General features: G+C 42.3%; 1 protein-coding gene and 2 long non-coding RNA genes across 3 annotated transcripts; all 3 read left to right on the top strand.

Moving 5' to 3' along the window:
• The first annotated feature begins 1,407 nt into the window (after positions 1-1,407).
• Positions 1,408-5,842, top strand: LOC306818666. Its single transcript, XR_013778341.1, has 3 exons — positions 1,408-1,572; positions 5,317-5,673; positions 5,783-5,842. It is a non-coding gene; the product is annotated as an uncharacterized lncRNA (long non-coding RNA).
• A 575-nt stretch (positions 5,843-6,417) lies between these two features.
• On the top strand, positions 6,418-7,912 carry LOC306818658. Its single transcript, XR_013778337.1, has 3 exons — positions 6,418-6,525; positions 7,333-7,560; positions 7,658-7,912. It is a non-coding gene; the product is annotated as an uncharacterized lncRNA (long non-coding RNA).
• Positions 7,913-8,281: 369 nt separating this feature from the next.
• LOC306818464 (B-cell receptor CD22-like) lies at positions 8,282-13,928 on the top strand. The gene is made up of 7 exons (XM_079336062.1): positions 8,282-8,360; positions 10,031-10,291; positions 10,692-10,952; positions 12,049-12,130; positions 12,219-12,267; positions 12,465-12,712; positions 13,273-13,928. Exons 1-7 carry the CDS (start codon positions 8,291-8,293, stop codon positions 13,343-13,345), a joined length of 1,044 nt encoding a protein of 347 aa, XP_079192188.1. The 5' UTR covers positions 8,282-8,290; the 3' UTR covers positions 13,346-13,928.
• The last annotated feature ends 1,315 nt before the right edge of the window (positions 13,929-15,243 follow it).

The following is a 15,243-nucleotide window of genomic DNA, read 5'->3' as shown; positions in this document are numbered from 1 at the left end:
TAATAATATATTAAACCATTAATACAATTAATTTGGGCCATAAAAAAAGTTCATATCAGGAAATACAATTTTTACTAAGTTCATTGGGTGTATGAGAGACCCTTATATATAGTTTTTTTGTGTCTAAAAGAAATTATAAATTATTATCAAAATAAAATTTAAAAAAAGCCACATTTCACTGCACTGAACTTGAACTTGGTCATTGCAATTCTCAATCAGGTCAGTAGAGGGAGCAACGTGATATCCTAAACTCAACTGAACTCAGCTTTATTTATGTAGCACTTATCAAACATAAAACATGCAGATCAAAGAGCTTCACAAAAAGAAAACAGAACAGAATTAGAACAAAAAGAATGTCACATTTTTGTATTGACATTAACTAAAAAAAAATAAAAAGAGATAAAGGAAATGTAAAAACAATGATGAAAGATTTTTTTTTTTAAGTTAAATAAAAAAAAAATCAAAATATATCGACCAATGAGAAACCAGCGTAAGCAATGTAGACGTTTAAAATAGTTCAAGGACCTGAGCGACCTCAGTGTTCAGATTTGAGACACAAATCGTCAACGAGAAGTTCCTGCTTTCAGTCAGAGCGCACTCGAATGTTAAGCCCCTCAGGGAAATCAATTCTCTGACAAGACCCGGAAGAGCTGCCGTTGATTCAGATCACAGCACTGTGAAGAAACTTTGCTTTCACACTTTGAATGACGTATTAGACAGCAGAATGAAAACGTTACAAACACAAAAGGAAAAAGAGCCAAAACTCAAAACTGTTTAGTCCACAGGGCCGCTCGAGGTCCGACATGCTGACATCTTCATACCTTCTAGTTTTCTGTGAATAAAGAAGCAACACAGTGACATCTCAGCCGTGCAGGGTGCTGGTAGTTTATCCTCCCCGCTCACCGCCCGCCCGCCCGTCCTCTGCTGTGCAGCTCATGATCAGTGCAGCAGCACAGCAGGAGGCTTCTGTTAGTGGCTCGATAAAAGTTCATTATGAGGGGTTGTGAGAGGTGAGCCTGCCACCGCTTCCTGAGGAAGTGGAGTCGGGCTTTAACTGTGCAGTTATACTAATTCCAGAGTCTTTAAACAGGAAGTGCACATTATGGTCTTTATTTATAACCCAGTTGTTGACCTGGACTGGATCTGACTTCTCGGTTTATCCCCCTGAAAGAGACTTCACCAAGTCCACATGAGAGACTCCCATCTGCCATTTCCAAGAAACTGTTTCTTTTAAAAAGGCTGCATCATTTGCATTGTGAGAATCATTTCTTCATTTCATCTGAGGGATTTACTGTATTTTGTCTGCTCATGCATAATAAGTACAAAAAGAGGAAGGAAGCCGGCCAGGGTCTTTATCTGGTGAACACAAGTTCACTAACCACACTAAAAAAAGGCTTCTTAAAAGACCAGATCCTCATTTTGAGAAGCAGAAAGTTTAATGTGACGACCACAGCACCACTTCTTCTCATGAACGTGATGAACCTGTTGATTTCACGGAGACGAGAGGAGCAGCGATGGGTTTAACAGCAGCAGCAGTGACGGGATGTGTCCTCTTCCTTCTCTCCGTGCCGGGTAATTCACTTCTACGTTTATACTTCAAGGCAAAGAGCAGACTTTAGGAAGTCATAGGAGACGTCATTATAAATGTAAACTTCATCTGTGACGAGTCACCGTTACGAAATCAGAAAATGTGCCTCTCTTCCTGTAAAGTGAAGTTTGAACGCTCACAACCTTCCTTTATCAACGTTAAGGATCCTGCTCCGACCGAGCCGCAGGAGTCGTGTTGTGATGGGGTTTCTTTCTGTGAATTCACTGATCTGCACGTTAGCATCGTTTGTGTGCACTCGTCTGTTCACAGGGTGTTTTCTCCCTGAGACAGGAAATGCATCATACATTTATCACATATACATATCAGGTCGACCCTCGTTGTAAGAAAAGATTCTGAGCAGGATTTTAAAGGTGATTTTGAAATATTAAAGCAGCACAAGTCAGTGTTTGATATAAGACGAGTGGATGATGTGAAAATATTCCAGCAGTAGAAAACAATCAGCGTCCCTTCGATCAGCTCTCCACACCGATTTACTCTTTCAGCTCGTTGTTTTGGCACTTCAAGTAGAAATGCTAAACTGGAACGTTGCAACTATTTACAGAAACTGCTATCGAATGAGTCACTTTCCAATTCTTTATGGCCTCAAAAACAAAACTGAACTTTTCTCTTTTAAATATCCATGTAACGTTGGTTTTTCTTTTTTACATGGGAAAGTACTAAAAAAAATAAAAATTACTTCATGAATGTTTAAAGAAAACGTTCAGCAGCCTGTTGAAAACAGAACAGTAAGTCCCGCCTCAGATCAGGCAAAAAGGTAATTATGTATTTGGATGTCGGGGTGGCCAAACAGACTTCAAGGGGGGCCATGACCCCCCCCTGGACACGCCCATGTCCATATCAACTGTTTAGTCTGTCTCCTTCACAGATCTAAATCAGTAAGATATTAAAAATGACTGCAGTGTTGTTGAAATGTGCTCACAGGACGATTCTTCCACAGCAGACTGAATAATGTGAACGTGAACGTTAAGATGACGACTGAAGCAAATCAAGTAACGCTCGAGTTACTTTTCCAGGGAATCAAAAGTACTGACTGTGTCAGTAACTCAGCTACACTTTAATAGCAGTAACTAGAAACTGTCACTAGTGACTGATCAGTAACATGTCCAACACTGGTCTCATGTTACTGGGCTGTGATTGGCCAGGATCGCTCAAACACCATCGGTGACTTCACAAACTATAATCACAACACTTACAGCAACACAAACAGCAGAAAAATGGTTTTTGCACAAAGTCATGAAGGTGAAGTTTGACAACAGAAAGTTATCCAAAAAAAAAGAGAAACAGCAGAACCTAATAAACCCACAGAGAGACACAGTTTGTCCTTTTGAATAATCAAAATGATTATTAATAATTAATGATTCGGCCCCATGTTTCCACATGCTGCTCTCAAGTCATCAGGCAGCAGTTTGCATTCACACTGCAGCCTCACCACAGACAGGAAACAAGTGTTCGTGTACTCCACCCCTCGGAGAGTTGTTTATTTTACATCCTGGTAACACTGAGCAGTTTTTAGCACAAAAGTTCTCGACACGTCTGACTTCACCCGCTCTATCACGCCTTTATTAGAGGTGCATGTCCTTTCCCTTTTGTAGAAACCTCTACTCATTATATATCTGCAGATTAATGCAGAGTGTACATGCGTCAACATTTGGGTTATGTGAAGTGTTCTGCTGTCCGTCTTGACCAATGATGTTTGATCGGTCTCAGATTGTTTTCTTGCATCTTCATCCCTGGGTGATTTTATAACAAGAAGTCAGCACTCGAGGATGAGCGTTTAAACTTCACACCGACGTAGACAAATGCATGCCACAGCACATCTATGTGTGACCCGAGCTGTCTGAGCTCGACCCGCCCTCAGGAGGTGTTGTGGTGAGTTCACACCTCGCATTCAGGCCGTCTAACTGTCATCAGATCACCAAAGACGGATGTTGATGAAACGTGTTTTCACACCTCGCTGTCTCAGATCTGTTACCAAGTTTGTGCTGGTGTGCAAGCTGTCACTCAAACCCGGTCCAGACCAGACAATCGGATCTGGATCACATGCAAAGGGGGGTGGGGGAGGTTCACTTATTTTTGTGAGGTCTGTAGGGAAACAGGAAACAGTCTTTTTTTTTTAAATCAAACCAGCTTCATGAGCCTGTAGCTCAGTGAAATATGGGTATATTGTTCACCTTTCACGACCACCACTGCAGCATGAAGAATCGTGGACAGACATGCATGCGTCCGGGTCAGAAGACACGAACATTGAGATCTGCTCGCTCTTTAGTGAACGACTCAGGGAGGAGGAGTTTCTGATGTCTGCATATCAACAATGTAAGAAGGGATGAGCAGAGCCAATGTCAACCGCGTAGCTGTCTGTCTATTTTGAAACTGTAAAGTTGCGTCAGAGCAGCCGCAGACAGGAAGGACTAGACTAGTCTTTGTTGACGTCCTGGATCCCTCATTTAAAGATCATATGCAAACATTTGACATGACTCAGACCAGAGCAATCAAACTACAAGTGTGAAAACACCCTTCAGCTCCAAGCAGCCGATCAGTCCATGTGCAGAGAAAAGACCAGAAACAGAGCGGTCAGGATGTGATCTGAAGTCAGGACAACAGTCTGGTCATTGATGAAGTCTCTGAACTTTGAGTCTCAGCTTTTGAGACTGCAAACTGCTGCACGAAGACCCTTGACCTTTTCTACTTCATTAGGATTAGCTTAGCTTAGCCCAGGGGTGGGCAATGTTTTTTTACAAGGGGCCACATGAGAAACTCAAATTTTGTCAGAGGGCCGTACCAACGATAACTTAAACTCTGCTCAACGTTCTCTTAATGTAAAATACTAAATGATATATTTTGAATAGCTGGTGCTGGCAATCGGAAGAATAAAAACAGTCTGTAAATATTTGTAGAAATCGACTTATGGTGTACAGGTCAAATAAGAAAAAGCTACTATAGATGTAATAAACAAAAAGTGAAATGTCATGACATTTATTTTTAACTTTGTTATCTTCACAAGCAAAGAAAAACTGTATAACAAGTCCAAACAATAAACAAACAATAACAATAACTTTGATTGTTTTTCATCTCATTCATTCACTTCAGTGAGAATAATCCAATATATCTTCATCCAGTCTCTTAGTCTTTAGTCTTGTACACATTAGTCATTTATTACCTGTTTATTTTTAGTTCATTGTTATTTAATGTTAAATTGTACACAGAGAGCACAGGCTACCAAAAATAAATTCCCTTTTTGTTAAACATACCTGGCCAATGAAACTGATTCTGATTCTATCGTGGGCTTCAACAAGGACATTTAAATCTGGCTCTGTGAATGACAGCTGAGAGGTGCTCTTCACTGATAGAGGATCTGTGTTTGGATTTGTTGAACTTCATCACTGAAAATGTTTGTGCACAAAGAGGACAAGCATCTTCTGAAAATTATTATAGTCATAGTCCATCAGCTGAAGCTCCAAGTTTGCAGCGATGTCCTCAACCCGCCTCCTCACAGTGCGTCAGGAGAGCGGCACGTTGTCACGTGCTCCTTTTTCTCCGTCAGTGCAAAAGAGTCCAATTAACACTCCAAACCAATGACAATAAAGGAAGTCTAGGTCTCTGTTGTGACAGTAATAGCGCTAGTTGAAGAGCATCTACTATAAATGAAGGTTTGACTCATGATGCTGCTCTTACTGTAACTTTTGTTCCTGATCTGCTTTATGTTACAGTGATTCAGGGTCAGAATGGCTGGGCAGTGACTTACACACCTACTGAGGTCTGTGCCATAAGAGGATCAACAGTCGAACTGAGGTGCACCTACAGATACCCATTCAGAATAAATGATCTGTATACTACAGTCCAGAAGTCCTTCTGGTTTACTAAAGTGCGGTATAGAGAACCTGTAGATCTGCAAACAGACTCCCAGTACACAGGTCGTGTGACGTACAGCTCTAAATATAAGGACTGCACTCTGACCATCACAAATGTGAGACATAGTGACTCAGCTGTTTATAAGTTCAGGTTCACAACAAACCAGCCTGATGGAAAGTATATAGGTGGTCCTGGAGTCACTTTGTCTGTCACAGGTAATTTGTTGATTATTTTAATGACAATAAAAAAAAGAAAATCAGTTCTTTAGTATGTGTGAATGTAGACAGTGATGTCTGAAATCTCCTCCCTGTTCTCTCTACACAGATCCAGAAGATCTACGTCTTCATGTGCAGGTGGTCACATATACATGGCCTTCTTCTCAGGCAGATCTGACGTGTGTCAGCGGTTGTCCTCTCCCTCCTGACTCCTCCTACATTTGGTTCAAGAATGGAGAGAAAATTCCAGCACAAACATCCTCGACTTACTCAGATTACTTTGGTTACGCAGACAGCTGCTCCTGTGCTTTACAGGAACACCAGGACTTCCCCTCTGCTCCAGTCTGTGAGTTTACTTCACAATCTGACTCAAACAAAACAACATCTGGTGGAGGAGACCAGTAACTACTTCTGTTTCCTCCTGTGAATACTCACCTACTGAGATTTAAATCTATGAATCTAAATATTTGTTTTATTTTCCAGGTGTTCATGGAACATCCTGTAACAGAGTGACGTACGATGTCAGATCCACCTGTGCACCCAAAGGCTCATCAGTCGACATTTATTGTTCTTATAACAGTTACAGCGATTATTCTTCGGTCTCTTCAACGCTCTGGTTCAGGTCTGAACGTACTCTCTCTGGGGGTTATTCTACACAACATGAAGACCTCAGTAGAGACTCTCGGTATACAAATCGTGTTCAGGTCTTTAATACAAAAAGTGGACGCTCCCACCTGAGACTCTCTGACCTGAGAGAGAGCGATTCAGCCCAGTATCGTTTCAAATTTACAACAACAACAGGCAGCTTTGAATGGAGGAGCAGTTTACCTGGAACAAGTCTGACTGTCACAGGTACTCATCAACACAAAGTGATGGAGACACACAATCACAGAACATGAACTGATCACTCTCAGTTTGTACTCACTGTCTCATATGTGCAAACAGGTCGAGCTTGTGTGTTAATAACAGAGAACCACTCAGCCTCTTTGACTTTAGAGCTGTGGTTCTCAACTGGGGGGTCGGGACCACAAAGTGGGTCTCAGAAAAGAGTTTAAAAAGTCTCTGAGAGCTTCTAACATGTTTTATACCGTCTGAGGTCCAAACTGAACAACATGTCAATGAATCTGATTGGTTGACAGATATCAGATATTCTGGCTCTCAGTTCCTCTTTAAGGAGTTGGTGGTCGGTCCTGAGCAGAGACCAGTTAAGAACCACTGATTCAGAGTCCTCCAACTTTTAGTCTTTTCAGTTTCAGGTCTTTGAACTCTTCAGGTAGAAACTTTTGACCTTTTGGTTTCTTTCTTTGGAAACCAATCAATCAATCAATTAATTGACCAATCTTTCTTTAAAATTCTAAACAAATTCTTCCTAAGACAAAGTTAAAAATGAAAAGCTTGACTCGGTTTTACACCAAGCTGTAAAGTATGTCAGGTAGAAATGATCATCAAAGAAAAGACACCTAGTTAGTGTGCGCTGACTGAGTCCAACAAAAAAAGACTTTTCAGTCCAAGTTCTCTGTTGGAGCTTTTCTGTCAGAATCAAAGGCTGTGTGGTCACAGGATCGAAGTGTTCCTGATTTCACTTCTAGATATTAAAGAAGTTGAAATAATCTGTCTCTGTTTAGAACAATGATAATAGACTTGTTTCTCCGTATTCAGCTTTACAGGTGCAGGTTAAAAGGATACAAGTCAGTCAGAGTTACATTGAGGCAGAGCTGACGTGTCACAGCAGCTGCAGTGGAGCAGCTCGTCTCTCATACGTCTGGTTTAATAACAGACAGATAATAACCTGGGCTGTGACGTCCACCTGGAAAAGCTGGTTTCGTCTTGGGGATGAAATCTCCTGTGCCTTAAAGGGACATGATAGATTCCCCTCTCCTTCAGTGTGTGAGTAAACTCGACTAAATCAGGAAACACATTTACAGACTGACACCACAGCACACTGCTCTAATCTTTGAGTCATGTGACCTGATGTCTTCCTCAGATGCTCCAAAGCTTCCCTCTGTGTCAGTGAGTCCCTCTGCTGAGATAGTGGAGGGCAGGTCAGTGACTCTGAACTGTAGCTCTGATGCTAACCCAGCAGCTAATTACACCTGGTACAAGAAGAACGGGAACCAAGACTTTAAACCTCTCAGTGAAGGACCAGAGCTCGTCTTCAGCTCCGTCCAGTCGTCTGACTCCGGGGTGTTTTACTGTGCAGCTGAGAACGAGCTGGGGACGAGGACATCTGAACTCTCCAACGTTGATGTGAAATGTGAGTGAAACATGACAAACTGTTTTTATCTCTTCCATCTCTGTGGGAGAAGATTGTGCTCGGCTTTCATGTTGCTACACAAAGTTATTCACAGTTTATGATTCAACTACTCTGTGCTGTGGTGCTAGCATACCTCAACACAGAATAATCACTGCTGACACATCTCCTCCAGATGCTCCAAAGCTTCCCTCTGTGTCAGTGAGTCCCTCTGCTGAGATAGTGGAGGGCAGTTCAGTGACTCTGAGCTGTAGCAGTGACGCTAACCCAGCCTCTACTTACACCTGGAACAAGAAGAACCAAGCAGCACTTCAGGGACGACAAGGCCTTTATCGCTTCACCTCCATCAGCCCTGAGGACAGAGGGATGTTCTACTGCACAGCTGACAATCACATTGGAAGGATCAACTCTTCAACTCTATATGTAGATGTCCAATGTAAGCACAAAAGTCACAAACTCTTAACACATCATCTCGTAAAAAAAGTAGTGTGTGGAGAATCTTGGCTCAGTGCTCCATCCAGGAAAATCAAACAAAAGCGTTAGTGAGTTTGGTGATGTGCGCCAAACTTCTCAGAAAAGATAAATTACAACACTTAGATCACACAGCGGATCTCGATCAATCACAATCTTTACTGATTTACATTTCATAATTTGTTGAGAACAAAATAAAGTAACAAATCCATCAACGTGCTCAGGGCTGGATTCTAAATCACCAAAGTAAAAAAACAAGACATTGCAAGCTGATCCGACTTTGATCCTAGCAGCTCCTAATGTGGCTCAGTGGTTTGTACGGCCCCACTGCTTGTATGCACTCACAACAACATCCAGACATGATCCTGATGAGTCAGCGGAGGGCGTCTTCCGAAGATGTCTTCCGAGATCTAGTTCTGGATCAGGGTATCAGTGAGCTCCTGATTCATAATGACCCAAAGGTTCTTAGTTGGATTTTGGTCGGGGAACAAGAGCGTCAGTCAACGGCATCAAGGCCTTCATCATCCAGGAACTGCCTACACACTGGCCAAATGAGGTCGGGTATTTTCCTGCACCAGGAGGAACCAAGGACCAACTGTTCAAGCACAAGGTCTCATAATCACTCAGAGCATTTCATCAGTGCTCAGGGTTGACTGTGAGGGTTTACCAAACTCATGGAGGTCTGTGCGTCCCTCCGAGGATACGGCTCAACCATATCTGACCATCACTCACCAACCAAGAATGCTGGCCGATGCTTCAGGCAGCATTACATTCACCACAAGGTCTCCTGACTCTTTCATGCCCGTCACCTGCGTTCAATGTGAATCTGCTCAAATCAGTCAAGAGAGCGTGGTCCGAAAGGTGAACCCTCCACTTCTGCTGTTCTCTAAAAACTCCATCCATCCACTTTCTACTACTTCCGGGGCAGCGGGGGCAACAGTCTAAGCAGTGACGTCCAGACTTCCCTCACCCCAGACACTTCTTTCAGTGGGACCCCGAGGCGTTCCTAGGCCAGCCAAGAGACATAGACGATCCAGCGTGTCCTGGGTCGACCCAGGGCATCCTCCCAGAGGGACGTGCCTGGAATACCTCCCTAGGGAGGCGTCCAGGGGGCATCCGGACCAGATGCCCGAACCACCTCAACTGACTCCTCTCTATGTGGAGGAGTAGCAGCTCTACTCCGAGCTCCTCCCTGGTGACCGAGCTCCAGCCACCCTCCGGAGGAAGCACATTTCAGCCGCTTGTGTCCGGGATCTCGTTCTCTCGGTCATGACCCTAAGTTCATGACCACAGGTGAGGGTAGGAACGAAGATCAACTGGTAAATCGAGAGCGTCGCCTTTCGGCTTCGCTCCTTTAAGAAGTTCTCACCAAAAGGTACAAAATGCATGACAAAGGAAGAGGACATCAGTGGCCAAGTCAAATGTACATTTGATTAGTATATGATACATGCTACCTTTATTGATGTAGCAATGGCCTTTGAATCTCTGCAAGATTTCTCAAGGAGGATGACTTAACTACACCTTGGGGGTTCAGAATGATTCATACTTTTACTATTCCTTCAAAGTAATGGCAGCCCGCGCCTTAAAATGATTTGGTTTACAAAGATTCATGAAGTGTTCTCTTTTCTCCTCCAGATGCTCCAAAGCTTCCCTCTGTGTCAGTGAGTCCCTCTGCTGAGATAGTGGAGGGCAGGTCAGTGACTCTGACTTGTAGCTCTGATGCTAACCCAGTAGCTAAATACACCTGGTACACAAAGGATCAAACACTGCTGCAAGGACAAGATGGCTTCTATTCTTTCACCTCCATCAGCTCCAATGACAGCGGGATCTACATCTGCACATCTGAGAATAAGTATGGCCGGAGGAACTCCACAGGATTCCATGTCAATGTGGAGTGTAAGTAATTACAATCACATCAACACTGAGTGTACTTTAGTAGAGACAGATGATTTAAGAGGGTAGAAAAGACGCTACCAGCTGCATTAACAATGCTTTAAACAAGACAGTAAATATTCTCCATCCTGTCTTAATAGTACAACCTCATGCTTTCAGTGGCTCAAAGTGGTCACTGTATTACTTCCTCCTCTACATGCTGGTCAGGATGAGATACTTCCAGAAAGAAAGAACACTTAACGAGCGAATGAATGTGATCTACTTCCCTTCCAGAGTTGAGCCCAATCAGCTGTCTGAATCACTCAAATCCACGACAGCTTTTTCACCATCAGAGACTGAAAACTGAAACATCGTTTTTCTATTTGTTTATTGTTGTATTATTATTTTGCATGTTTCCCTCCAGATGCTCCAAAGCTTCCCTCTGTGTCAGTGAGTCCGTCTGTTGAAATCATACAGGGCAGTTCAGTGAATCTGACCTGCATCAGTGATGCTAACCCAGCAGCTCATTACACCTGGTACAAGGAGGGTAAACTTGCCTCGATAACATCAGGACGGATCCTCACCATCAAAGACATCCAGACTGAAAACAGTGGGAACTATTACTGCCAAGCTCACAACAGCAGAGGACGTCAGAACTCCACCTTACAGTCGATTGTTGTTCCAGGTAAGTCGTGCTTTTAACCTGGATGCACGTTGATTGACGTCCACATTACATTCAGCATCCAGTCACAGGATCAGTACAACCCTGCTTGGTGTCACTGCACAATTTCTTACTGTGAAGTTTAATCTGTCCATCTTAAAAGATAGGGGACAACTGGATTGCAAAATAGACTTCTTTTCTAATCAATATATTGTATATTGAGTGTGACTTTACGGTTAGCGAACTTGTTTTGTATTAAAACTGTTGCTGTTATCTCATGGACACACAGCTGTGCTCATAAAAAGACCTTTAAACTAGCTAATGTCTTCAAACTGAGCAGCAAGTTGCTCCCAACCCGTTTGCAGCAGAGTACCATGACCTCTGACCTAAGACAGACGTTCAACTTCACAAGATGCTATCACATGGAGCGTCCACACGTGCACCAAACTTCTGTAAACTTACAGAAATTTCGGGTGAGCTGCATGTGCCAAAGTATTCACTCTGACTTCACTTCAGCCCTTGAGTACATTTTCCACCTGAAGTCAGAGTTCAGGAAAATTCACCACAAGGGAGCAGTACAGCGTTGTGATCAGCGCTCGTCCATACACCGAATGCAGCGAGCATTTTGACTACCTGGATCATGTTCATGTTACTTCATTTGTACCTGAGAGTCACATATACTAAATAAAACACAGAGACAGTACACATACACACTTTTACATGTGTAGAAAGTGTGCAGATTTCACACAAGTTGATCTGCAAAAGTTACAGACTTTAGGGCATTGAACAGAACATAAATAAATGAACCTTTAGAAGCATGACTTCAGCTTCTAAGTGGTGCACATCATGAAACTGCGTTCATAAGTTTTCCCTTCATCAGTTCACCCATCTACAGGTAGCAATCAATGAAAGTCAATAAATTCTCATTATAGTGCCGCCGGTCAATAAAGGACGCCCAACCAATCCCCCACATGGAGAATCACAGACAGGCTAAGACATAGTAAATATAGTTAATGAGTGAAATAAAATGGGTGACGTGACTCCAGTGGGAGGGATACGTCCCCTGAACTGAGAGGTGCAGTGTCACTGAACCAAACAACATGAATTCTCTGTTTCTCAGGTTCAATGACATCAGTCGCCGCTGGATCAATCACTGCTCTGTTTCTGGTTTTCATTTTCATCATCGTCTTCCTATTCATAAGGTGAGCATTGGGATTCATCCATGAACAGGGCTTCAATACAGCCGTTTAACTACTTAATCTGTTCTTTTTTTTCTTTTTGTGTCTCAAGAAGAAAGAGATCCAAGAAGCCTGCAGAGAGAAAAGACAACGGAGGACAGGTAGAAAGAAGAGATCAGCTCTTGTTGTTCGATGGTTTTTGACTTTGATAACAATGTGATACTTCTATCTTCCTCTGCTTGAGGAAGATAGAAGTATACTTCCTCTATTATGATCCCAAAAAGTTTTTAAGTCACTCCAAGTGCTTCCTAGCAAACCTTTTTACCTACACAATGCTACCTGTATATTTGCTTTTCAGCTTCACGTGGCTTCAGTTGGTGAAAACTCTTCGGCTTCAGCACAAAGAAAACCAGCCGAGGTGCAGGAAGAACTTTGTTATGCCACCGTGACTTTCTCTAAAAAAGAGGAAGATCCTCTCTACTCGAACATTTGGCAAGCCCCGCCAAAGAGACCAAGAGAAAGACCAAAACAATCAGAGGAGGAGGAAGATGATGAGGATGTGGAATACACAATGGTCAATTATAAGAGCGCTAGTGCTTCCACAGAGTGAGTCTGTGTTTAAAGTTTGCTACACAAGATTTAAAGGAAGAGTGTGGGACATGGTCCTCATAAATATCTCATAATTCCTGTGTAAATGTGTGTGTGAGTTCTGACTGTATATGGCTGGCTCCTCCCCTTGTGTATAAAAGCTGTTTTAGTCAAGAAGAAGAACATACTCATTGATTATTTGGATGAAGAGTTTTTAGATCATTCTGTGTCAGTTTACATGACACTACTTGTTAACTAAAGAGCGCTAACATTAGCATGCCAACACAACAACGCAGGACACACAGGTGACTGAAGCTACCAGCTAACTAAAGAGCGCTAACATTAGCATGCTAACACAGCAACGCAGGACACACAGGTGACTGCAGCTCGAGCAGAGGACCACTTTGTTTGTCTTTAGTAGGATTCAGTCAGGGTGGAGGTGCTGAAGGGCGACATCTACTGGATTAAAATGTTGCACATTCTTCCTTTAAAGGAGTGTTTTTGCAACCCAACACATTTGTGTGGGGTTTCAACTTGATATTAACATGATGATTAAGTCTTCTTTTTTTAATTCACAGGTCAAGACGTCCGGTGGTTGTGGACGATCCATGTGCTCTGTACAGCACAGTGACGAAGAAACCAGGAGCATGACCAGAGTGTGAAGGAGTTACACGACCAGGATCTGGACTGGAAATATGATGTATTTATGGTTAAATAATGCAAAAGAGCCTAACATTAAGACATTATTTGCTTATTTGCTTATTTTGCTTTTAGCTCATGTTAATTGATTTGCTGTAAAAAAAAAAAAAAAAAAAAAAGCTTAATCCAAAGACAGCAGGACTGGTTACAGATTTTTTCATTTCCAGCTCAGTGCTCAAGGTGACGTGTGTTAAACTGCTGGTTAAAGTCATTTACTTCACATCACTCATTATATCTACCACTGTTTTTATGTGCTCAACTTTTTTTTCTTCTGTAAAAAGTTGTTGAAATACTCGTGTCACAACTTAATTTTTTTGCCAGAAATGTATTTTGTACATTTTGAGCGTGAGGATTTTTTTTCACATTGATCTTACTTCCTGGTTGACACTCTCGCTTTCTCTTTTGTTTCTTGACGATGAACATAGACTACCGACTGCACTCTCATCCTGGAACGTTTTAATTCATGGTTTCAAAAAAATGTGTCTGATACAATAGTAAATAAAATATAAAAATGTCAAACTTCCTCTGTTAATAAAGTCTGCTCCCAAGCTGTAAGGGTTCAATGATGATCTCAAGTTGCCTGTTATCTTGTGTTCTGCCTCGTGGTCATTAGATCATAACTAAAAAAGCCTGGTACACTGCCTTTTGCAGATTAAAAGGCCTTTAAAGGGGCTGTATGTAACTTTCTAAATTACTGCCTTCCTATTGAAACCGCTAGCTGCTAGGCTAGCTGCATCTGTGTACGTGCTCGTACGTACCTGTACACGAGCGAGTACCTCTATCGGCCTTGAAATTCACACGGTCCACAGGAAGGATTTTACCCTTCCAATGGGTCCATCAAATCTTCCTCCATGAATGAAAAGCTGTCTGGCTCAACGGGCTTCTACAGATAAAACCTTTTTTTCAGTTTCTTGTGCTTAAGTGGGGTCTGGGAAGGAGTCTGTGTTGAGCTATCTTAGTTTCTTTCTTCATTCAGTCAGACACAAACTGTTGCTCTCTGTGTGCGGAGGACGTCGAGAACGCGCACACAACACTACTTCCTGCAGCTTTCGGGGAAAATCTAACCCGCGTTTGTCAAAAAATAAAAAGTTATACAGGCAACAGAGATAGACAGTGAACGTCTCATTTTTAACATCAGTCATAGTAACGGGCGATAAAACATGATTTAATGATGCGATAAAGTTGCACACAGCCTCGTTGATATAGCGTCTCAGGAACGGTTGGATTAAAAAGTCTGATCTGTTCAGTGAGCGCTCTTTCAAACCCTCTTTGTCAGAACTTCTCCTTCAGCTTTTTTACCTATTTTACACCACAGGAAAACCACGCTGACATCACTTCCTTTACATAAACTGGCATTGAATTTAAAAAAGAACTTACCCCATGGGGGTTTCCGCCTCTTCTGTAAAACTGCGATTACTCAAGCAGTGAAACTTCCCCTTTTCACAGACTTCACAGAGGACGAGCTGAAGTCATCTTATTCAATGCGTTCCCAGTCTCTAAATGTGTTTTCTTATAATAAAGTTTAGAAATAAATAAAGAGCTTTAAAGGGGAAGATTCTATGAGCTGCTGAAGCTCTACAAGTCCCCTCAGGATCGTCGCGCTCGTTAGCGTGGGCGGCCGGCTGGTTGGTCCAATCAGCCAACAGCTGCTCATCATGAGTCTGATTTTGCTGAAGCTTTTTGTTGCCTCTCTAACTCAGTGCTCATGATGATTTAACATTTGGTTTGTTTCACCTTTTTGAACCATGTGAGATGAAGATCACTTTCACGAGGGTCATAATAAAAACAACATGATTAAAATAACGCAGAGTAAAGTTTAGGATTTGGTGCAATACAAATAAAGATTGGAC

This window comes from Symphodus melops, assembly GCF_947650265.1.
Source record: "Symphodus melops genome assembly, chromosome: 2".
Lineage (NCBI taxonomy): Eukaryota > Metazoa > Chordata > Actinopteri > Labriformes > Labridae > Symphodus > Symphodus melops.
This window is presented reverse-complemented; position numbering and strand designations above follow the sequence as displayed.

Bases quoted from the DNA above. Each gene is read 5' to 3' on its own strand.
- LOC306818464 (XM_079336062.1), top strand. From the start codon at position 8,291: ATGTTCTACTGCACAGCTGACAATCACATTGGAAGGATCAACTCTTCA. The intron at 10,292-10,691 runs GTAAGTAATTAC...GTTTCCCTCCAG, and splicing joins ATTCCATGTCAATGTGGAGT to ATGCTCCAAAGCTTCCCTCT. The intron at 12,713-13,272 runs GTGAGTCTGTGT...TTTAATTCACAG, and splicing joins AGCGCTAGTGCTTCCACAGA to GTCAAGACGTCCGGTGGTTG.